Genomic DNA, 22,851 nt, shown 5'->3' on the forward strand with positions numbered 1-22,851 from the left:
TTATTAGATATACAAGTAAATCATTACTCTCTTGATCTGGTTAAGTCTCTGTGATCTATACATCTTCTCTCTAATGGATCTTTACCTTCTCCTTGTGATAGTTGCTACTGCCATCTTTACGCTTTTGTGTAGTAGAATATTTTCTTTTGTTTATGGAAAGTTCAGAGTCCAAGAAAACAAAATAATTGCTTATTCTCCTCCTTCTTCATCATCTCCACCATCTCCCCAGTCGTCTTTGCCTATACACGATGTCTTCCCGAGTTTCCACGGAGCAGATGTCCGTATATCCTTTCTCAGCCATCTTCTCAAGGAGTGTAGGAGCAAAGGAATCAACCTGTTCATTGATAACAAGATCATTAGAGGAGAGTTTATCGGCCATGAGCTCAAGAAGGCAATCAAAGGATCAAGAATTGCGATTGTGTTGCTCTCGAGAAGATACGCTTCTTCCTCTTGGTGTCTTGACGAGTTAGTGGAGATTATGAAGTGTAAAGAAGAGTCAGGTCAAACGGTGATTCCTGTTTTCTATAAAGTGGATCCAACTGATGTCAAGAAGCAGGCCGGTGAGTTTGGGAAAGTCTTCAAAAAAACTTGTAAAGGTAAAACAAACGAGGTTATTAGGAAATGGAGTCAAGCTTTGGCACAAGTGGCCACACTCGCTGGTTACCACTCTAAGAACTGGTTCGTCTTTATAATCTTTCCAAACACAAATTAAACTATAAATGAATGTTGACTTTGAACAATTTTAATTGACTTTGATATATTTTGAATATGTTGTATAAGGGATAATGAGGCAAAAATGATAGAAGATGTTGTCACTGAGGTTGCAAAGAAGTTGTTTAACTCCACTCCGTCAAGAGATTTCGACGAACTCATTGGGATGGAAGCTCATATGAACAAGATTTCGCCGGTTTTACGCACAGATTTGGATGAAGTGAGGATGATAGGGATTTGGGGTCCGGCTGGGATTGGCAAGACCACCATTGCTAGGTGTCTGTTCAATCAACTATCCCATACTTTTCAATACAGTGTCTTTCTGATGAATGTCAAAGCAATGTGTACTCCACCGGTTTGTTCAGACGACTACAATGTGAAGTTGCATTTGCAGCAAAAGCTTTTGTCTCAACTACTCAACCAGAAGGAAGATTTCGAGATCGCTCACTTGGGAGCTGCACAAGAAAGACTGAATGACAAGAAAGTTCTTGTTGTTCTTGATAACGTTGATCGGTTAGTACAACTAGAAGCCTTGGCCAAAGAAACTAGGTGGTTTGGTGATGGAAGTCGGATTATCATTACGACGCAAGACCGAAAGATTCTGAAGGCACATGGGATCACTGATATTTACAAGGTTGGTTTTCCATCAACTTGTGAGGCTATTCAAATGTTTTGTATGTATGCTTTTGGTCAAAAGTCCCCTGAAGATGGTTTTGAGAACCTTGTAAGGGAAGTTACAGATCTTGCCGGTAAACTCCCTTTGGGACTAAGGGTTATGGGATCTTATTTTCGTGGAATGCCAAAGGAGGAGTGGGAAGACGCACTACCAGAGCTAAGGATGTGCCTTGATGGAGAAATTGAGAACATTTTGATGTTCGGTTATAACGCACTATCTCATGTAAATAAAGATTTGTTTCTTCATATAGCCTGCTTTTTCAACCTTGAAAGGACAGAGAAAGTGGTAGAGCATCTTTCAAAGAGATTTTCTGATGTGAGGCGAAGGCTTAACGTTTTAGCGGACAAGTCTCTCATCTCTTTCGAAAGGGAATATGTGACTATGCATGATCTGCTAGCCCAGCTGGGTAGAGATATTGTCCTCAAACAGTCTACTGAGCCTGGACAACGCAAGTTTCTGTTCGATAAAGGAGATACTTGTGAACTACTGGCTGATGATGCAGCGGTAAGTTTTGCTATTAGTGTTTCATTGCAGTACTGCTTGTTACCAACTGAGTCTGTTTGATAAACTGCAATCATCTATACCTTATTTTTGGCTCTGTTTTCAGGGTAGTAGAAGTGTTATTGGCAGAATGTTCCGTGGAGATGAAATAAATGTTAGTGAGAGAGCCTTTGAAGGAATGTCTAATCTCCAGTTCTTAAGATTAAGAGCGGAACGTGATGCTGGAGGAGATGCATTTCATCTATTTGCTGCACCAAGATATTTATCTCATAAACTTAGATTACTAGATTGGAGATGCTTTCCGATGACATGTTTGAATTGTATTCCCAACCCAGAGTTCCTAGTGGAACTAATCATGGTTTTTAGCAGACTTCAGAAGTTGTGGGAAGGAACTACAGTAAGTAACATAAAAATTATCATATGTTTTGAACAAAGTTGTTATCATTAATATTTGATCAGATTTGTTCAGCTATGTAAATTGAAAAAACTAGACTAATAGCATGTAACAAATGTGTTCTTGTTGATTTTTGTCTGTCAGCTGCTTAGCAATCTCAAGTGGGTGGATTTGAGTGATTCAAAAAACTTGAAGGATGTTTCTAGTCTCTCAACTGCCACTAATCTAGAAGAGCTAAGTCTCAAAGGATGTTCAAGTTTGGTGGAGCTTCCATCTTCTATTGGAAATGGCATTCATCTCAAAAGATTGGATCTCACAGGGTGTTCAAGTTTGGTAGAGCTCCCTTCCTCTGTTAGTGCCACTAATCTCAAAGAGTTAGATCTCAAAGGATGTTCAAGTTTGGTGGAGCTCCCACTTTTTATTGGAAATGCCATAAGATACGTAGAGAAATTGGATTTTAGTGGTTGCTCGAGTTTAGTGGGAATCCCTTCCTCTATTGAAAACGCCACTAGTCTCAGGGAATTGAGTTTTAGTGGTTGCTCAAGTTTAGTGGGAGTCCCTTCCTCTATTGGAAATGCCATAAGAAACGTAGAGAAATTGAATTTTAATGATTGCTCAAGTTTAGTGGGAGTCCCTTCCTCTATTGGAAACGCCACTAATCTCAAGATATTAAATTTTAGTGGTTGCTTAAGTTTAGTGGGAGTCCCTTCCTCTATTGGAAACGCCACTAATCTCAAGATATTAAATTTTAGTGGTTGCTTAAGTTTAGTGGGAATCCCTTCCTCTATTGGAAACGCCACTAGTCTCAAGGAATTGGCTTTTAGAAGATGCTCAAGTTTAGTGAGAGTCCCTTCCTCTATTGGAAACCTCCATAAACTAGAATCGTTGTTTTTGAGTGGATGTCGTAAGCTGGAGGTTCTTCCCGTCAACATCAACATGAAATCTCTGAGTTTACTTGATCTCACTGATTGCTCCTTGATGAAACGTTTTCCTGAGATCTCCACGAACATCAAATCTATGTATCTCGCTGGAACTGCGATTAAAGAAGTGCCTTCATCGATCAGGTTGTGGCCTCGTCTTGATGTCTTGTATATGTCATACAGCGAGAACCTCAAGGAGTTCCCTCATGTTCTTGAAACCATGACAGGTCTGTTCATGAGCAACACAAAAGTACAAGAGATTTCTCCTTGGATCAATAGAATCTCTCGTCTTCGTCGACTTGTACTCAAGGGATGCAAAGAGCTCTTGTCAATACCACAGCTTCCAAGTTCCTTATCAGAGATAGACGCAGAAGATTGTGAGTCTCTGGAGAGACTAGACTGCTCCTGCTTTCTTAATCAAAAGATTGATCTCAACTTCGCCAACTGCTTCAAACTGAATAAAGAAGCCAGAGATGTCATCATCAAGTCATCGACTAAATATAATGTTACGATCTTACCCGGGAAAGAAATGCCTAACTACTTCAATTATCAAGCTAATGGAGGTTCCCTAGTAATGAAGTTGAACGAAAGGCCTTCACCTTCATCTATGATATGGAAGGCTTGCATCTTGCTGGTCTGTAAAAATGAGGTTGAAGCTGCTAAAGGAGAAGATGTGGTCGTACATCATGGGATCAAACAGAATAATAGCCTTGTCTTGTGCAGTCTAAGTTCCCACATTCTGTATCGTCCTTTAACGGAACATCTGTACATCTTTGAATTCAAAACAGACGTGACTTCAGACGAACTTTGCTTTGAGTTTGGGGTCGACAAAGAAGAATGGATGATAAAAGAATGTGGAGTGCACTACCTTAATACCAGTTGATGGGTTAATAAATGTAATGTTGTGTTTTTTTTTTTTTTTGTGTATGATTATCAATCATCCTTTTGCGGTGGGTAATGAGCTCGCACTTAAACTCTATGAATAAACGAGGAACCAATTCTCTCATACATTTTGGTTATCTTTCTAACAGAGCATCAAATCAGAATCACTATCTGGTTATTATTGTTATATCATCATCTCGATAACCGACAACCTAACCACACACACATCTGCAAACATATCATCATCAGTAAGCTTCAAAAGAACAGCAAGCAAGGAGGCTGCTAAAAAAGACCAATCCTTTTACACATATCCACCACTAACAGCAATGATCTGCCCGTTGATCCGTTCACGACCATCGCTAGCCAAGAACCCAACAAGAGGCACCACATCTTTGACTTCGCCGACCCTCCCAAAAGGATTCTCTGCAGCTATCTTCTCCAACAACCTCCGAGCTCTTTCCTTCAAAGAACATCTCAGTGGCGATGGGTCTCGGAGCTGCGCAGTTTGCAGTGATCCCTGTTCCTTTGAGCTCTTTCGCAAGAATCTTGACCATCGTTTCCACAGCTGCTTTGAAGCTGCATAGGCGCCGAATCCAGGCTTCAACCCTCGGGTCATGGAAGATGTGAGGAGTATGATCCGACCACCACCTCCCTGTTTGAGCCTGTTAGCAGCTTCGTTGCTGCAAAGAAACGCTCCTTTTATGTTGACACTACACTCCACAAAAAACAAACAAAGAGAGAGTGGTTAAGAACACAAGTAGCAGCCGATGAAAGCATTCACCTTTGATTCGAAATTAAACATACACATCTCAAGAGATTGATAAGAGAGGCATCACATAACAGGAGTTATGTAAAGGACCAAGAAGATGATGGTGTGTCGGGCTCTCCTTTGGTGGTGACTTATGGTGTTGAAGATGATGGTAACATGGAGTTTAACGAATCCGTTTGCTCTAGGACCAGTCGACCAAGAAGTTCAAGACGAAACAGAAAGAAGAAGAAACGGTCAGAACGTAGCAGGCACGGTTTCACGCAAGATTCATTCACTGTACTGCTGGAGAACAGAGAGCAGCTACGACAGTACAGTGAGAGCTCATCATCATCACCAATTCATGAGAGATCTGGTACTACTACTCCAACAGAAGACATCTGTGAGAAACTAAAGATAGATTTGGAGTCTGAGGCCAAAGTGAAGAGAGAAGAGATTGTAACAGAGTCAACAAGACGGGACAGGAGCAAGAAAAGTGTGTTGAGCTGGGGTTTGAGTTTCTTCTCACTTGTGGTTGCAGGGCTTGCTTCCTTCATGTGGGTGCAACTGGGAGATGATATGATGATGCCTCCTCATCTTGCTCCTACTTGAAGCGCAAGTGAGGAGCATAGAAAGCTTAGAACTTACTTAGGTTCAAATTGTATGTTCTATTGTTCGAATAGTCATTTTTATTTTTACCGAAAAAGAACTCGTTACTATTCTTCAAAACCAGATAGTACGTATCAAAACAGTCGAACCGAATCGAAGTCTTAACATTGACTAATATAAAAAAAAAAGACTTTCGCAATAATCCAATTTAGCTAAACCGGGAAATTTTAAGCCCGAACAAACCAACATTGCAAACCAAAAGGCAAAACCTTAAGCTGGTGTTGTGTACACAAGATCACAACCTCATACTGAGACATACCAAAATTTTCCCAGAATTTAAAAAAATGGTTACAGAAAAAGAGTTTCACTACGAGGTACTTGTTGGTTCTACAGCTTAGTCTTCCTCTGCGCCTGCACCGGCTGCTTGTGCAGCGTCTCTCCTTGGCCCACCTGCTTGTTTCGCCATTATAATCTGCATATTTTACATACACCCAGACAAGAGTATAAATATGTAGGCTTTTACTCTACTCATTGAGTAACGATGCAGATACTATCAGGTGAGCATACCTGGTCTACGCGAAGCACCGTGCATGCAGCATCGGAAGCATACTTCAGAGCAAATAACCTGCACAGAGACTTAGTGCCTTAGTTACAAAGATATAAGAAACAGTACAAAAAATTTTACTTCAGTTTATCGTGAGTGGAAAGGAAACACTATATGATAGAAGGATCTTAATGGTTGAGAGACAGAGTGAAACATACTTGGTTGCAAAAAGATCCCACACTTTTGTATCTGAGACATCCTTACAAGCACCTTCCTCCAAGTCGATGCCTAGCTTTGTGTTTCCAGATCCGTGTCCGGTGTACAGAGAGGCAATGATTTCCATCGCATTGAGGCCAGCGTTGTCTGCAAGGGTTTTGGGTACAAACTCGAAGCTCTCTGCGTATTTGGTGATGGCATATTTGTCTAACCTGAAAGATCAAAGTAAATCCCCAATTTTCAGCAACCAAAACCATGCCGTTTTGTATAAGAAGATATCCCTTACACATGATATTCTACATATGCTTAAAAGAACTTACCCTGTTTCTGCATTGGCATATTCCTTCAATCTCTGTGCCAGTTCAATTTCAGTAGCTGCAGCCCCAGGAACGATACGGCTGTCTCTGCACATAGCCTAAGAAAGAATTATAGAGTAAGTAATGGCAAAAGTCAAGACAAGTACAAAATATTTAGAGCAAAGAAAAATGGACAGTGGAAAATGACAGCATAGATTACCTTGTATGTATTAACTCCATCATCAACAGCTCTTTCAAGGTCGTCCAAGATGCTATCCGTGCTTCCACGCAAAACAACTGTAGAGATTGAGTTACCACCTTGCTCGTTTCTTGCAATAGTTACCTACATACATCAAGACCGAAAATTGCTTATCAATGAAAGGAAAATTTAATCAACCAGACGGAAAGTAACCGGTTTGAAAGGAGAAAAGGAGTACTCACTGTCACACCACCAATCTCCTCGACTGATATGGAATCAACGTAACCCAGATCATCAGGGCTTGGTCGGCTCAGTTTCAACTGTTTGATAATTATAAAGTATTAAAGATATAACACCATTAGATAATTATAAAGAATGTGAATGAATACCACTTACATGAGCGACAGCCCCAGCTGTACGGCAGAAACGCCTGAGTTCAAACTTTGAGCTAATTTTCAAGACCATTATCCTGCCAAGAAAGAACGTTCATATTAGAAATGACATTAAGAAGATATTAGGATTAAGAAGATATTAGGTTTTCACATACTTGTAGCGCTCACAGAAATGCAAAGCCATTTCTCCAACTGATCCACCACTAACAATTACTTTAGCTCCTGATTCAGCAACAGCTTTAATCAGCTCCTCGACTTTAGCTTCCTCTGTCTTTGCATAGTTCTCTAGCTAGAGAACCAAAGAAACAAACAAATGCGTTATAATATGGTTAACAACACACAACCATACTTCAGAACACAGATTATTTATCCTCAGCTTTTTTACCCTATTACATAGATTGAAAGCGCCTGGTGGAGAAAAAAACTAACCTGCTCAGCGCTATGGATCAAGACAGTTCCTTTAGTCTCTGTTGCAGTAGTATCAACGCCCCCAGCAAACACAGCAACCTGAAGAAGTTACAAAAAGGGTTCGTGAACATTCAGCTATCGAAACCAGGAAAGACATAAACACAAAGCTATAATTCTTAAGGGGCATAAATCCGATCAAAATAATGGACAACAAAGTACAAACAATCTCCTCACCTTTGCCTTCTCCATTCGCTTAATGCTCCCAACAGCATCACTTTTCAAAACCATGCCACGGACAATGCAAGAGTTGTGCAATCCTCCTCCAAGAAGCTTGGCAACACGGACGTTATCCACATTGAAGTTCGTTGGATTTTTGGGACAGACTTGAATACAAGCCTGAACAACAACAAAAAAACAAAACAAGTAAAACTCATCAGCTTAAAAAAAAATTAAACTTTAGTAGATAAGACAATGAAGCAAAAAAAAAAAACACTCACATCAGCAACTAAGGAACACAAAATCTCCTCTTGACCAAACTGCTTGCTAGCAACAGCAGCTCTCATCCTCGAAACAACTTCATCTTTGCTACGCACATCCATCGTCTCAGAACCACTCTCAACCAATTGCTCAAGAATCTCAACAACCTGCATAAATACATTACTTAGACAATCAAAATAGAAACAAAAACACCAACAATAAAGTCACAAACCCCAACCTTAACGATAGCTTTGTTATATCCACTGATAATCTCACTCGGATGCAACCCCATCCTAATAAGCTCCTCAGCATTCTGCAAAAGCTCCCCAGCAAAGGAGATCGTCAGATTAGCTCCGTCCCCGATCTCTTCTTGCTGAGCCTTGGCAGCTAGAACAAGAATCTTCGCGGCAGGGTGCTGAATCTCGAGCTCGTTCACAATCGTCGCAGCGTCGTTCGTGACAAAGAGCTTATCTAAATGGTTTATAACCATCTTGTTCATCCCTAAACAAACAAAAGAGGAGCCCTATCATCAGATCCACACTAACTCACTAAACCGTAAGCAGATCCAATCACTATAGATTCTACTCGCGGATCTCGAGAGAAAAAAATGAATCGAGGAAGCGATTAACGAACCGTTGGGGCCGAGAGAGGTGCGGGTGATGGTGGAGAGCTCCTTGCAAGCTTCGATGTTTTTGATGACGGCTTCGTCTAGACCCGAGAGGTGTCTGTAGCCTTCCTTGAGCATCGATTGGATACCGTACGGCTGCATCTTTCTCCGATTAAGATCTGTAAGCTTTAGCTCGTCCCTTACTAAAGATCGAAGCGAACAATCTCTCTCTCTGTTATAGTTTGTAGAGTGTTAAAGAGTGTAGAAATGGCTGTGGATTGACCTAGAAACCTTTCGAGGTTTTTGAAGTACTGTTTTCTTCGTTAGTTTGGACGCTTAAACGCCGTCGTTTGAAGCTTACCCGGCCGTAATTTTGCCAAACCTCGGGGGTTTGATGCGCGAGTCTTGAATTTTGAGGGATGCAATTAGGAATATACGGAACTTCAGGGACCAGTCTGGGTCAATGCGATAATTGTAAATCTTGAGTGACGAAATTAGGATTTTACGGAAGTATAGGGACCACGAGAGAGAAATGTGTTTTTTTATCAAAAAAAAAAAGAGAAGAGAAATATGTTTTAAATATCTATTTCAAAGGTGAAACTAGATTTTGGGGTTTTTTTCATTTTATAAATTTATAACTAATACTTTTAAGTACAAGATTTACATTTTAATAGTTATATTTCATATAATATAACTTTATATCTTATTTTCTGAATACTAATTATACTTTTGTTTTAATAGATTAGAAAACTTTTTTTTTGTAGTAATATCCATTTAGAAAAATAAAAAATTCAAAATGAAACCAAAATAATTTTTACAATCTTGCATGTAAATCTCTTTTAAATAATTCACTGGCTGTTAGAATTATAATTTCTCTAAATAAAAAAAAAAGAAAGAAAAAACTAGTAAATAATTTTTTTGGAACTAATAAGTAAATAAAACCAAGAATCTTATCAGATGAATCTCTGAAGGGAAGAAGAACAAATCATGAGTTTTGTTTTATCAGATGTGCGTCCTCCTTATACAAAGGAACAAAACACAATGTAACCTTGTCTAGAAAAAAGCATAGAAAACCACATATAATGGTGTATTAGGTTCTCCAAAGCCTGAAGATTAAAAAAAAAACATAATTCAAACTGTTTTTCAATTAAAAAGTCATCATCTTTCCTCCCATTGACTTCAGTGAATCGTTTCCACAGAAGCTCCATCAAGGACCTGTACAAGAAACAATCAGAATCAGTGTAACCTCCAGAAGACGTTGAAGGGTTTTTGATGCAGGGTTTGAACAAGTGTAAACCTGTTTCTTCTGCTTGATCTTCTTATCTCTGATTATCTTCTGCCTAGTCTCGTAAAACTTGAAATCATCAAGTATACATGTCTTGCTCATATACTCCTTGAAGATCTTTATGATTCTGGTTCCATCTTCCAGCTTAACCTACAAAAAAGCCATAGACGTTTGATAATAAGAATACATTCAATTCAAACATGGTCCGAGAGAGGTTTAACAAAAACCTCTTGAGTGTCTCTGCTGTTAGTGACAGGCTTGTTCTCGTTATTCGCAAGCGTAATGTGCCTCATTAGACTGTTTGGTACGTCTTTGATGATATGCCACTTTACAGGGAAGCAACCAATCCATTTATCTTGCTGCCAATACTCCATTGTCTTGTTGAAATCAACAGGACCTGTCATCTCCGCAACACCAACAAACTGCCCACTTGCATTCACCTGAAAAGACAAAAAAAAAACAATCAGCAGGCGAATCACTTAAATGTAAAATCTATGAGAAGTCTCTTTCAATACTAACCGAGAACAGAAGATACACAGGACAATCTGGAGAGCTCTCTTGATACGCAGCATTCAACTTCTTGTTACCAGTTGGCGTGCTCGACCACACACCATACTTTATACTGTTGTGAACATCGTCTTCGCTGTACGACTTGATCACAAAGAACTTTGCTTTGGTGAATGTCTCAGGGAAACTCTCACCATTGTAGCGCTGGAGATCTTCCACTGTGGAGTTAAGACCTTGTGGAGTTTTTGAATCACTGCTCCTTGGTCCTCTGCAAAGCTCGTTGAGCCTATCTGCTTTCTCTTCGCTGTAGCCACCACGCCCGTAGTTGAAGCTTCTGGTCTTTTTATAACCATCAACAGGGTACCATCCTCTCCCGAGCTTCCAGGAATCATAACCAAACGTTCCGTAAGCATGACCAGAGTCTATTACATTCCCGTATAGTCCATACAGTCCATTGTTGGAATACATATGATCATTATATCCGAATTGGTCAAAGCTCAATGCATCTTGTGAACTGTGTGGATTCTGTAAGAAAGGAACATCAGATTAAGTCCCAACCTTAAAAGAAGAAGAAACCAAAAAAATACATTCTACATAGAAAGAGAGGTGAGAGATAATAAGGTGTGATGAAACAGAACAAACATACCATGAGATGTGAAAAGGTGTTTGAACTGCTGTTGTGGCCATAACCAAAGTTCTGATCCTGGTAGCCACCGGATGGATGGTTTGATGGGTAGTAACCCCACGGGTATGAACCAAACAGGTCTCCACCATTTGGAAGGTTAGGCCTTCTTTCGCTTCCATGGAGAGATGGAGCAGTGAATGCACCAGAAGGTACATGTCCATACTGGTGCTGAAGAGAACCCTTTTGTCACAATAAAAACATAATCAATCAGTACACAGAAACGCACAATTTTAAGTTGAAAGACTTTTCATTTCAGTAAAAGAGGAAGCAAAGTACCTTGTAACGGTTCCTAGTGGGTTCATCTCCATTTGAACCTAAAGACAACTCCTGAAACAAATCTGCTGTTTCTGCAACAACCATATTATACACAAACCCAACTCAGTATTTCTAATAAACAAAACCTCAAAATCAAATTGCATAGTCTGAACAAGACAAAACACTGATGAAAGGAGATTAAAAAAAAACATGTGATTTAACTAACTTATCATCTCCGGACACAATCTAAAAAAAAAGATGCTGACCATACAATCCACAAGGTTGTTCACAATCAATAGCAAAGGAAGGTTCTATGATATACCAAAAGAAATGAACTTTGAGTGGAAATGAACATACCCAGAAGAGGGAAGCTAGTGGCGAGGCTATCGGAAGAAGAAGCGGTTCCAGCCATGTCTAGAGAGAGTATCGAGAAAAAAAAAGGTGGAAGCTTTAAGAGGAGTAGAGCGCTAGGGAGACGTCTATCGGAGAACGCAACCTCGAAAAACCCAGAGAGGCTTCGTTGAGAGGGGGAGGGGGGTTTATAGAAGAAGTTGTTTGTTTCTTCGTCTTCTCCAAGGCGGTGTGATATATCCTTTTGGTTAAAGAGAGAAATGCTGAGAGGGTAATAAAAGTAGTAATTAACCAGGAATTCTAAGCGACAAAAAACCAGAACTAACCAATAAAAAAAAAGATAAGGCTCTTCTTCTTAATGACACACGAGAATATTCTGATTTCTGAACATTACTATTGATTGTTTTTAATTTAAATTTAGAAAACAATTTTGAAGTTGACAAAAAAAAACAATTTTGAAAATTCTATTTTTTTATTAGGATGACAGATTTATTTTATTAAGTATATTTTTGTGATCCCGGTACCTAGAGGTTTTCGAATAAAATCCGACTAACTTCTAATGACCGTCCACCTAAATTAAGTTGGAGAATCCGTCGGAAACATACACGAAACTGTTTTTTTTTTTAATCGACAGTGATCGAAGTTCGAACTTAAATAGTGAAATTCATAGCCGTTAATATTTTACCTCCAGACCACAAAACGCCTGATTATTACTTTTATTATGTTATTTTCTCTTATTAAAGATAAAATGATACGTATGTGTTACATTCTAGAAATCAGTATATGCCTAAATCAAATCTAAACAAGAAAAATCAGATTTAAAAAATTGCTATAAAACAATTTCTAGTGAATCACTCTAATTTTTTTTTTTAAAATAATAATTATATAATAAAATTGAATTATACTTTAGTATAATTTTCTTCTGTGAAAATAAATTAATAAACAAAAAAATGAATTACTGTTTGTGGAATAAATCCTTTTCTATGAAGTACGCATGAGATTAGATTAAGTTTTTCTATTCCGAACTATATTTTAAAACGAAAAAAACAAAATGGTCTAAATATCCACCTAATCAATCAATCTAATATAAAGTGTTTAACCAGTGCCTAGTGAGTATTTATAATTATGTTTTCCTAATAATTAACTGCCAATATTTAACATATAGATATCTGTAAAAACATATTAGATTGTAACTGCCACTACATCACTACACGTTTTAAGATTATCACGAAAACAACATCTGTTTTTGAATATTTAAAAAATCAAACACACGCACAAATATATTAATATGCTATACAAATTCTTATATAAAATTATGGTTTTATGGTATGTGTTATAATTTATCATAACTGTATATATATATATATATATACATATATATTTATATGTATATTATTTATAGTTTGTATTGCAATATTTTTAATAAACTAAAAAATTAGTATATTTAAAATTTAAAATAAATCTTCAATTTGTATTCATAAATTTATGATTAGAAAGCTAATAATAAAATAGTAATAATTAATTTCAGACATATTTACAGAAAAAATACAAAACAACACTATATATGCGCTTCAAGTACAGATCAAGATCTAATATAGGTCTAACATTTTACCGGACCCGAAAAACCAAACTAGAATGGATCCAAAAATACAGGTTCAGATTCAAGTTTATGCTAAAATATTTATTGGATCTTTTTTTATGGGGACCCACAAGTCTCGGTTTGGATCTACGTCCTACAAGAGACCCAATCAGGTATTCGAAATACTCAAAAATTATTATATATTAGGTAAATTTGGATGATTGTGTGTATTTTAGATATTTCAGATATTTTTTTAAATAACGGATTCAGGTTTTTGGGTATAATTTCAGGTTTCGGGTAAATTTTAGATTTCCAAAAAATATAATTTGGGTGTTCGGGTAAATTTGAGATACCTTTCGAGTTTTCGGATCTGATTTTGTGTAAGTTTCAGATATATTTTCTCCAGGTATTTTTAGGATTTGCAGGTACTTTTTGAGTTTTCAAATTCAGTTTGGATATGTCAGGTTTTTTTCGGGTCCTATATACCCAAATCAACCCGAATCTGAAATAAAACTGAAATTACGAGTGTTTTACGTATATTAGAATTATATACTTGAACCGACAAGAGTTCGACAAGATCCTGGCCGAGCAGACCTGAAAAACTATAGATATCTATATGGATCTAAATTTTCAGGAACCGAAAGATGCGGACCCAATAAGACCTGATCTGAGGACCGGATGCCTAGGCCTAATCTGAATAGATAAATATGATTAAAAAAAATGGATTTATAATTATAAAGAAACGAGTATATGCCGGCCAACTTTAAATTACTATTATTTCTACAGTAAATCAAATAGGTTTTGATTAAGATTTATACACATATATGACTACAAAAAATATGATTAAGAAAAAAAACATAAGTATTACAATTAAATATCTAGAAAAAGTTAAACAAAAAATGTACATGTCCTTTTGAAAGGGTGGGTCAGAATCTAGATTCTGAAGACCCGAATGTTCTCAAATATTTAAAAAAATAGTTTCATTTAAAATAAAAAATCATATAAACTTTTTAAAATACACAAAAACAGATTTTATCAATACATAACGGGTCTATGACAAAAAAATAGTTTAAAAATATTAAACTTTTTCTTTAAATTAAAATACTAAAAATAAAATCATTGTGAAATAATTCACAAGTTTAACAGCAGGTTAATAAACAAAAATCATAAAATACGAATCAGAATTATTTGGAGTCTTCAAAATTTTGATCATATTTAAAATAACAAAAATTATTCATACAATAATTTTAGATAAATTTCATAAAATTCTTAACAAAATATAATTTATCAAGTATAAAAATATTGATGACATAAAATTAATATTTTCAACAAAAATATACCCGCCCTCTGAAGGGCGGGTCAGAATCTAGTTTTTCCTTAAAACAAAACACACTACCTTATGGATGCCCCTCATGTTTTGCTTAAATCCGACACCTCTAAGACTTTTGGTTAAGAGCAATTATCATGAATTCCATTTGTTTAGGATGTACTATTACTGCGGATGGCTTGTAACATGTAACGTATACACAAGTTACAACTGTAAGTGGTGTTTGAATTTGAGAAAGTAAAAGAAATCTATTTCTAATAGCTGGTGTGATCATGCCAATGAAAAACAAAAGTTTACAGCTAAAAACTATATAGCAATTAGCAGTTTGATACTCGTAGTATAAAATATTCATATGTATAAATTTAATATCATTGTGATTGTTTGTGAGGTCGGTCCTCTAGCTAGCAAAATGGTAATAATGTGACTTTCATTCAAACCTTCGAGAGACAAACAGTTAACCTTGACACGAGTCTCTGAAGCTTGGCGACCAAATCCTTATTCTCTCATTTTCGGCTTCATCAAGCGAGACACTCAGCATATGACCAAATAAGCACCTACAACAAGGTCATAACGCAGAATGAAACTGCATAAAAAGCACGAACCCCGTTTGTTAATGCTAATTACTCCATCTTTTTACATATGTGATGCACTCCATGAACTATTTGGTTCACCAAAACTATCAGTGTCATGTTCCATCCGCACAAAATGCATTGTAAAGTGGTCGTTTTTACTTTATTCTAGCCTATAATGCAAAGCCATATCTATAGACACCTCTCTGTTTCATACAAATGAAAATGTTGTATGAATGGTTTAAAGGAACCTAAATTTTGCATCTCACATCATCCATATTTTATACTTCTCATCTTATAATTAGATCCAAATTCCATTCACTGAACCCGAGCTTCTTTTTTTGGAAAGTACCAACATCCACCTCCCCTTTTTCATTTTTATTTCTCCTTTTCGAGATGTCTGATGAAGGCATGAAGCTTCCATGCAAAATGCAATCAATTGGCAAAACTTCAGCTAACAGGTTAATGGTCTCTTTGCTATTCTTCTTAGGCATAATATTTCTTATAGTTGCTACAATAAGTTTCAGTAGAAAAATAATCATGATTTGTGATTTCCAGACAATTGTGCTTTGTGCAAGCTAGTGTTGTGAGTCTTATGACTATCCATTCACGTTTAGAACAAACATGGTTAACATTTTATAACTAAAAGTCAATGATACTAAACTAACTATGTCAAGACTAGATTAAATAACAAAAGCTTTAGGTTTAATAAATAGTTAGCTAGCTTCATTTTTGATGATCCTGCTCAAGACCATTTAGGTTCACATGGCACAACAGCTTGTTTGTGCTAAAAAAACCGAGAAAAGACACTGGACTCTGCTCTTGATCTACATCTTCCTTGCACTCTTGTTCCTTCTTACTTAGGCTTCTCCCCTGAGATCCACAGAAACAAATACTGAAGCTAAGAGAGATGGTAAAAAGTAGATTACTAAGTTATTAGACAAAGAATATGGTTAACTACTTTGCTCCTTTAATAGCTTGTACCAACGGCTAACCAATAATCACTAACCAATCATTTTAACAAAAGCCAAAAAAAAATTTGTAACACAAAAGCCACTTATCTCAGACAAACCTTTAACTAACATCGGAGATAGCTCATCAGAGTTTTGCTTTTCACAGCTTACCATGAAGTTGCTTTAAACTCAGACTCTGACATTTTCAAGCTCTATGCCACGATCTCTTGCACATGGCTCCATCTGGCGTATCTGTTCTTTCAGAGCCACTTGTTGCCTCTTCAGCTCAAGAATCTTTGTGTTGTATATCACCAAACTCTTGTTTCATAGCCATTAGATTTGGTCTTATCACAGTAATCTCACTCGGAAACTGTAGCCAAGCAGTGATCCCTTGCACCACCATTGTTACAGCTTCGTAATTATTATCTAACCACATAGAAACTAACAGTGATACTGTGTGATTAGAGGATGCTTTTGGTTTTTGGTTTTTGGTTGTTGTTTGTTTTTGCTACCTTTTGTTCATGTTGCTGAATGGAAGATGTTTGATTTGTTTCACTAAATTTTTGAAGTAGCATTAAACAGTAATCTTTGTCACAGTTCCATAACTATATACAACGATAGAGAAAGGCATTTGATTCATCTTGTTCTTGATGGTATGCTGAAACCATAGCTACATCTGAAGCTCTAAAATATGATTTGACCAGCTGTCATTATTTATCTTTTGTTATTGTTGTTTGGTTATGATGGTTTTGCTTGTTGTTTGTGCTATATTTTGTTCATGAAATATATTACGTTTGTTTTACTAACATATGACAAGCACTCCCAAATTCTTGTAGCATTATACAGCAATACTCCACAACTTTATATAGTGATAGAGAAGCCAACTGTTTCACCGTAGTTCTAATGGTTATCCTAACAACTTAACTGAAATGATCATACTCAATGTTTCTAAACCATATCTTAAAACAGGATATAATACACAACTAAGAGATACATTAAACATATAGAATCATTTGAGTATAAGATAGATTCGTTTATCCTAACACCTTAACCAGAATGGTCATTGTCAATGATTCTAAACCATATCCTAATCATCAGGAAACTAAAAGTAACTGCTCATAACCCACCAAAACAGGATGATTGATACACAAAAAAAACACAACATTACATATCTCAACCCATCAACTGGTATTAAGGTAATGCACTCCACATTCTTTTATCATCCATTTGTCACAGTCGACCAAAAACTCGTTACGTTCCACCTCAAACTCAAAGCAAAGCTCGTCTGAAGTCACGTCTGCTTCGAATTCAAAAATGTACAGATGTTCCGTTAAAGGAAGAAACAGAACGAGTTCACTTCGATTGCAGGGGACATCGAGGCTATTCTGTTTGATCCGATGATGTACATACACCCTTTGACCTTTAGCAGCTTCAACCTCATCTTTACTAACCAGTAATATGCAAGCCTTACATATCATTGGTGAACGAGAAGGCCTCTCGTTCAACTTCATTACTACGGAACCTCCACTAGCTTGATAGTTGAAGTAGTTAGGAATTTCTTTACCTGGTAACATCGTTACATAATTAGTCGATGTCTGGATGATGACATCTCTCGCTTCTTTATTCAGTTTGAAGCAGTTGGCGAAGTTGAGAGCAATCTTTTGATTAAAAAAGGAGAAATCTAGTCTCTCCAGAGACTCACAATCTTCTTCGTCTAGCTCTGATAATGAACTTGGAAGCTGTGGGAGTGACGAAAGCTCCTTGCATCCCTTGACTACAAGTTGACGAAGACGAGAGATTCTCTTGATCCAAGAAGAACTCTCTTGTATTTCTGTGTTGCTCATGACCAGACCTGTCAGGATGTCAAGAACGTGAGGGAACTCCTTGAAGTTCTCGTAGTATGACAGATGCACGTCATATATACAAGACAATTCATCTAGACGAGGCCACAGCCTGATAGATGAAGGCACTTGTTTAATTGCAGTTCCACTGAGATACATAGATTTGATGTTTATTGAGATCTCAGGAGAACTTTTCATCAAGGAGCAATCAGTGATGTTGACAGGAAGAACCTCCAGCTTGCAACATTCTTTCAAAATCAAAGAGTATAGTTTATGGAGGTTTCCAATAGAAGCAGGAAGTTCCAAAAGACTTGAGCATCTGCTAAACTTCAAACGCTGAAGACTAGTGGCGTTTCCGATAGAGGAAGGGACTCTCACTAAACTTGAGCAGTCACTTAAATCCAATTCCTCCAGGTTTCTTATATTACCAAAACATGAGGGGAGTTCCACCAAACTTGAACAACCACGAAGAGACAGAAACTCGAGATCAGTTGCATTCCCAATAGAGGAAGGGAGCTCTACCAAACTTGAACATCCAGTGAGATCCAACTTTTCGAGATGAATGGCATTCCCAATAGAAGAAGGGAGCTCTACCAAACTTGAACATTCACCGAGATGCAACTTCTTGAGATGAATGGCGTTCCCAATAGAAGATGGAAGCTCCACTAAACTTGAACATCCTGTGAGATCTAATTCCTGTAGACTAGTGGCAGTTGAGAGACTAGAAACATCCTTCAAGTTTTTTGAATCACTCAAATCCACCCACTTGAGATTGCTAAGCGGCTGACAGAAAATATCAACAAGAACGCATTTGTTACATGCTATTAGTCTAGATTTTCAAGTTATATAACTGTAAAAATTTGATCAACAAAAATGATAACAACTTACTTTAGTTCCTTCCCACAGCTTCTCAAGTTTGCTGCCAGACATGAATAGTTCCACGAGGAGCTCTGGGTTGGGAATACAATCCAAACATGTCATCGGAAAATATCTCCATTCTAGTAATCTAAGTTTACGAGATATACAGCTTTGTCCACCAAATAGCATAAATGTATCTCCTCCACCATCACGCATCACTCTGAATCTTAAGAACTGGAGATTAGACATCCCTTCAAAGGCTCTCTCACTCACATTTATTTTGTCTCCATAGAAGTTTATGCCAATAACACTTCTACTACCCTGAAAACAGAACCAAAAATAAGGTAGAGATGATTGTAGCTAGTTATCAAACAGACTCAGTTTGTAACGAGCAATATAACACTAATAGCAAAACTTACCGCTGCATCATCAGCAAGTACTTCACAAATTTCTCTGTTATCGACCAAAAACTGGCGTTGTCCAGGTTCTGTGGACTGTTTGCGGACAATATCTCTACCCAGCTGGACTAGCAGATCATGCATACTCACACGTTCACTTTCCAAAGATATGAGAGACTTCTCAGCTAAGACGTTAAGCCGTTGCCTCACATCAGAAAATCTCTTTGAAAGATGCTCTACCACTTTCTCTATCTCTCCTAGGTTGAAAAAGCAGGCTATATGAAGAAACAAATCTTTATTTACATGAGATAATGCGTTATAACCGAACATCAAAATGCTCTCAATTTCTCCATCAAGGCACATCCTTAGCTCTGGTAGTGCATTTTCCCACTCCTCCTTTGGCATTCCACGAAAATATGACCCCATAACCCTTAGTCCCAAAGGAAGTCTACCGGCGAGTCTTGTAACTTCCAATACTAGCTTCTCAAAACCATATTCAGGGGACTTTTGACCAAACGCATACATACAAAACATTTGAATAGCCTCACAAGTTGATGGGAAATCAACCTTGTAAATATGGGTGATCCCATGTGCCTTAAGAATCTTTCGATCTTGCGTTGTAATGATAATTCGACTTCCATTACCAAACCACCGAGTTTCTTTGGCCATGGCTTCTAGCTGTACTAACCGATCAATGTTATCAAGAACAACAAGAACTTTCTTGTCATTCAGTCTTTCTCGTGCAACTCCCAAGTGAGAAATCTTCAAATCCTCCTCTTTCTCGTTGATTAGTTGAGACAAAAGCTTTTGCTGCAAGTGCAACTTCACGTTGTAGTCGTCTGAACAAACCGGTGGCGTACACATTGCTTTGACATTCATCAGAAAGACACTGTATTGAAAAGTACGGGATAGTCGATTGAAAAGACACCTAGCAATGGTGGTCTTGCCAATCCCAGCCGGACCCCAAATCCCTATCATCCTCACTTCATCCAAATCTGTGCGTAAAACCCGTGAAATCTTGTTCATATGAGCTTCCATCCCAATGAATTCGTCGAAATCTCTTGACGGCGTGGAGTTAAACAACTTGTTTGCAACCTCAGTGGCAACATCTTCGATCATTTTTGCATCACTATCCCTTATACAACATATTCAAATATATCAAAGTCAATTAAATTGTTCAAAGATAGTTTGATTTGTGTTTGGAAAGATTATGAACAAGAGGACGAACCAGTTCATTGAATTGTAACCAGCAAGTGTGGCCACTTTTGCTAGAGCTTGACTCCATTTTCTAATAACCTCATTTGGTTTACCTTTACAAGTTTTCTTAAAAACTTTCCAAAACTCACCGGCCTGCTTGTTGACATCACTTGGATCAACTTCATAGAAAACGGGCATCACTGTTTGACCTAATTCTTCCTTACACTTCATAATCTCCACTAACTCGTCAAGACACCACGATGAAGAAGCGTATCTTTTCGAGAGCAACACAATCGCAATTCTTGATTCTTGAATTGCCTTCTTGAGCTCAGGGCCGATAAACTCTCCTCTATGGATCTTGTTATCAATGAACAGGTTGATTCCTTTGCTCCCAAACTCCTTGAGAAAATGACTGAGAAAGGATTTTCGGACATCTGCACCGTGGAAGCTCGGGAAGACATCGTGTGTCCCATTACGAGGCAAAGACGACTTTGGAGATGGAGATGATGAAGAAGAAGAAGAAGCAATTTTTTGTTTTTTTTGAACTCTGAACTTTACATAAACAATAGAAAAGAATCTATTACACAAAAGCGTAAACATGGTTGAAGCAACTGCCACAAGGAGAAGGTAAAAATCCTTTACTACGCTGGAGAGAAGATCTAAAGATCACAGAGATTTTACGAGATAGAGAGCAACGATTTACAAAGACGTTTTGTATATCTAATGAGAAAATGTTAGACGTTATTGACTAAGCTTAAATGGAAATAAAGTTATCTTTTCCTAGAAAATACGTTATTGACTGATATTGTTCGAATTTTATCACATACTAGATCGTTTTCCCCGCTACGCGCGGATAATTTCTTTTTAAATATTGAAATTAGTTTTGTTGTGCAAACGATCATTATATTATGATGTATATAAACTATATACTATGTAAGATTATATTATATGAGAAGAGACATGGTCTGTTTTTTTCTATAAAATGTTGCATATAGATTTTCACATTTTGTAGTAAATTACTTTTATAAGTTTGCATAAATTTCAAACTTGAGTTTAGAATAAAAAACAGGTTGGATGATGTCGGAAGTTGTTTTCTGAGATGAGGTGCATGTGAAAAGTATAGTTCTAACTCATGTACTTGAACTTCTTGTTAATAAGGTTTTTAATCAGTATGTATTATACATTCAATTATGTATTTGTTTTTCACCTTTATATATTGTAGGGATAGTCCGCAAAACTTTATATCTATAATATTATTTGCGAAGTGATTTTTCGCAACGGAGCTCTCACGTTAAAAGTTAGAGTAGTTAATATTGTGTATACCCTTAATGAATAAAATATATAAACTAACTAAAAAACGAAATTTATTTTATTGTATTAGATTATTTATTAAATTAATAATAGTAAGAATTATCCAAAATTTTAAAAATATATTTAAAATAAAAAGATAAGTTATATATATTTTGTTGTTACCTGAAAAAAAAAATTTAAAGTTAAAAGAAAACATAAAACATATAACTAAACATTAATCAAGTAAAATTATTAATTTTATATAATTGATTATTAATTTTATATAATTGAAAAGAGGATATTAAATAATTTTAAGATTTATTCTCTAGTTAATATAGTGTACAAATAAATTTTCAAAATCTTATAATACGTAAGAATTTTCAAATGAAAATAAAATAATAATTTTATCATTATATACTCTTTTAATTAGTAATATATATATATATATATATATATATATATATATTAATAAATTTTATAAAATATTTTAGGCCCGCATGTGCAGGCGAACCACCTAGTTTTTTTTATTATTTATGCATTACAGCTCCTCAATAGCTCTTCAATAGAGATGTTTGGCTGTTCCGTAATATATTATATATATATATGTATGTATTTGTTTATATTTAAGAGCTATATATATAATTAGATAATTGTTTTAAAGTATGTGGCATGCCTTCATTCATTTTTTACAAAAATAAAATATTTAATTTAAACAATTAAATCATTTATATTTAAATATAAGATGAAGTTAGAAATACAGAAATTCAAGATTAATTGTTAATATGAGAAGTAAATTTGGGATTGTAAGTACTAAGCAATATAAATAAAATGTTAACTAAAGTTAGTTATGATTCAATTACTCTTTATATTCAGAAACGTTTTGAACCTTTCTCCATCTTTTTCCTTTTAATTTCTGCACAACTATATATGTTTTGGACAATATACACATTTTCTATCTATATGAAATACTATAATTAATACCAAAATATAGATACTATAATTTTTTTGACTAAAGACTTCAAAATTAAAACATAAACAAACGATTACATGAAAAGAAGATAGGTCTTATAGTTGGGTAAAGTTTTCAATAGATGCTATAATTGTTAACTGGAAAATATGATATAAAGGTTATTTCTCAAGCATAAACTCAAATCTTTTGAAAATTTAAAATATGCATTT

General features: G+C 36.3%; 4 protein-coding genes and 1 pseudogene across 5 annotated transcripts; 1 reads left to right on the forward strand and 4 right to left on the reverse strand.

Moving 5' to 3' along the window:
- The first annotated feature begins 10 nt into the window (after positions 1–10).
- LOC108811403 (disease resistance protein TAO1) lies at positions 11–4,232 on the forward strand. Of its 2 annotated transcripts, XM_018583456.2 has the most exons (5): positions 11–678; positions 781–1,891; positions 1,995–2,285; positions 2,427–3,346; positions 3,430–3,621. In XM_018583456.2, the coding sequence occupies exons 1-5, from the start codon at positions 74–76 to the stop codon at positions 3,479–3,481; spliced, it is 2,979 nt and encodes a 992-aa protein (XP_018438958.1). In that variant the 5' UTR covers positions 11–73; the 3' UTR covers positions 3,482–3,621. The 2 variants fall into 2 exon arrangements, with proteins under 2 accessions (XP_018438958.1, XP_018438956.1); XM_018583454.2 differs by having other exon boundaries at positions 2,427–4,232.
- A 62-nt stretch (positions 4,233–4,294) lies between these two features.
- LOC108811413 (NADPH-dependent aldehyde reductase-like protein, chloroplastic) lies at positions 4,295–4,820 on the reverse strand (annotated as a pseudogene).
- Positions 4,821–5,581: 761 nt separating this feature from the next.
- Positions 5,582–8,863, reverse strand: LOC130496702 (T-complex protein 1 subunit theta). The gene is made up of 13 exons (XM_056989013.1): positions 8,604–8,863; positions 8,209–8,471; positions 7,991–8,137; positions 7,728–7,889; positions 7,515–7,592; positions 7,241–7,374; positions 7,090–7,162; positions 6,936–7,013; positions 6,715–6,837; positions 6,519–6,613; positions 6,201–6,410; positions 6,006–6,063; positions 5,582–5,910 (listed from the first exon to the last, which is right to left on the reverse strand). The coding sequence occupies exons 1-13, from the start codon at positions 8,737–8,739 to the stop codon at positions 5,833–5,835; spliced, it is 1,635 nt and encodes a 544-aa protein (XP_056844993.1). The 5' UTR covers positions 8,740–8,863; the 3' UTR covers positions 5,582–5,832.
- Positions 8,864–9,509: 646 nt separating this feature from the next.
- LOC108811411 (YTH domain-containing protein ECT1) lies at positions 9,510–11,917 on the reverse strand. The gene is made up of 7 exons (XM_018583462.2): positions 11,667–11,917; positions 11,331–11,401; positions 11,016–11,234; positions 10,382–10,894; positions 10,090–10,302; positions 9,875–10,012; positions 9,510–9,792 (listed from the first exon to the last, which is right to left on the reverse strand). The coding sequence occupies exons 1-7, from the start codon at positions 11,719–11,721 to the stop codon at positions 9,757–9,759; spliced, it is 1,245 nt and encodes a 414-aa protein (XP_018438964.1). The 5' UTR covers positions 11,722–11,917; the 3' UTR covers positions 9,510–9,756.
- Positions 11,918–17,031: 5,114 nt separating this feature from the next.
- On the reverse strand, positions 17,032–20,331 carry LOC108811406 (disease resistance protein TAO1-like). Its single transcript, XM_018583458.2, has 3 exons — positions 19,207–20,331; positions 18,818–19,108; positions 17,032–18,712 (listed from the first exon to the last, which is right to left on the reverse strand). Exons 1-3 carry the CDS (start codon positions 20,302–20,304, stop codon positions 17,270–17,272), a joined length of 2,832 nt encoding a protein of 943 aa, XP_018438960.2. The 5' UTR covers positions 20,305–20,331; the 3' UTR covers positions 17,032–17,269.
- Positions 20,332–22,851: the final 2,520 nt, after the last annotated feature.

This window comes from Raphanus sativus, chromosome 6 (assembly GCF_000801105.2).
Source record: "Raphanus sativus cultivar WK10039 chromosome 6, ASM80110v3, whole genome shotgun sequence".
Taxonomy (NCBI): Eukaryota; Viridiplantae; Streptophyta; class Magnoliopsida; order Brassicales; family Brassicaceae; genus Raphanus; species Raphanus sativus.

Excerpts from the sequence above, each read along its gene's own strand:
- LOC108811411 (XM_018583462.2), bottom strand. The coding sequence starts at position 11,721 with ATGGCTGGAACCGCTTCTTCTTCCGATAGCCTCGCCACTAGCTTCCCT. Across the intron at positions 11,402-11,666 it reads CACTAGCTTCCCTCTTCTGG|AAACAGCAGATTTGTTTCAG; the intron begins GTATGTTCATTT and ends TGGTTGTTGCAG. Across the intron at positions 10,013-10,089 it reads ACAGCAGAGACACTCAAGAG|GTTAAGCTGGAAGATGGAAC; the intron begins GTTTTTGTTAAA and ends GCTTTTTTGTAG.
- LOC108811406 (XM_018583458.2), bottom strand. The coding sequence starts at position 20,304 with ATGATCGAAGATGTTGCCACTGAGGTTGCAAACAAGTTGTTTAACTCC. Across the intron at positions 19,109-19,206 it reads TACTTGCTGATGATGCAGCG|GGTAGTAGAAGTGTTATTGG; the intron begins GTAAGTTTTGCT and ends TTCTGTTTTCAG. Across the intron at positions 18,713-18,817 it reads AGCTGTGGGAAGGAACTAAA|CCGCTTAGCAATCTCAAGTG; the intron begins GTAAGTTGTTAT and ends ATTTTCTGTCAG.
- LOC130496702 (XM_056989013.1), bottom strand. The coding sequence starts at position 8,739 with ATGCAGCCGTACGGTATCCAATCGATGCTCAAGGAAGGCTACAGACAC. Across the intron at positions 7,163-7,240 it reads CATTTCTGTGAGCGCTACAA|GATAATGGTCTTGAAAATTA; the intron begins GTATGTGAAAAC and ends CTTTCTTGGCAG. Across the intron at positions 5,911-6,005 it reads CGGTGCTTCGCGTAGACCAG|ATTATAATGGCGAAACAAGC; the intron begins GTATGCTCACCT and ends TAAAATATGCAG.
- LOC108811403 (XM_018583454.2), top strand. The coding sequence starts at position 74 with ATGGATCTTTACCTTCTCCTTGTGATAGTTGCTACTGCCATCTTTACG. Across the intron at positions 1,892-1,994 it reads TACTGGCTGATGATGCAGCG|GGTAGTAGAAGTGTTATTGG; the intron begins GTAAGTTTTGCT and ends CTCTGTTTTCAG. Across the intron at positions 2,286-2,426 it reads AGTTGTGGGAAGGAACTACA|CTGCTTAGCAATCTCAAGTG; the intron begins GTAAGTAACATA and ends TTTGTCTGTCAG.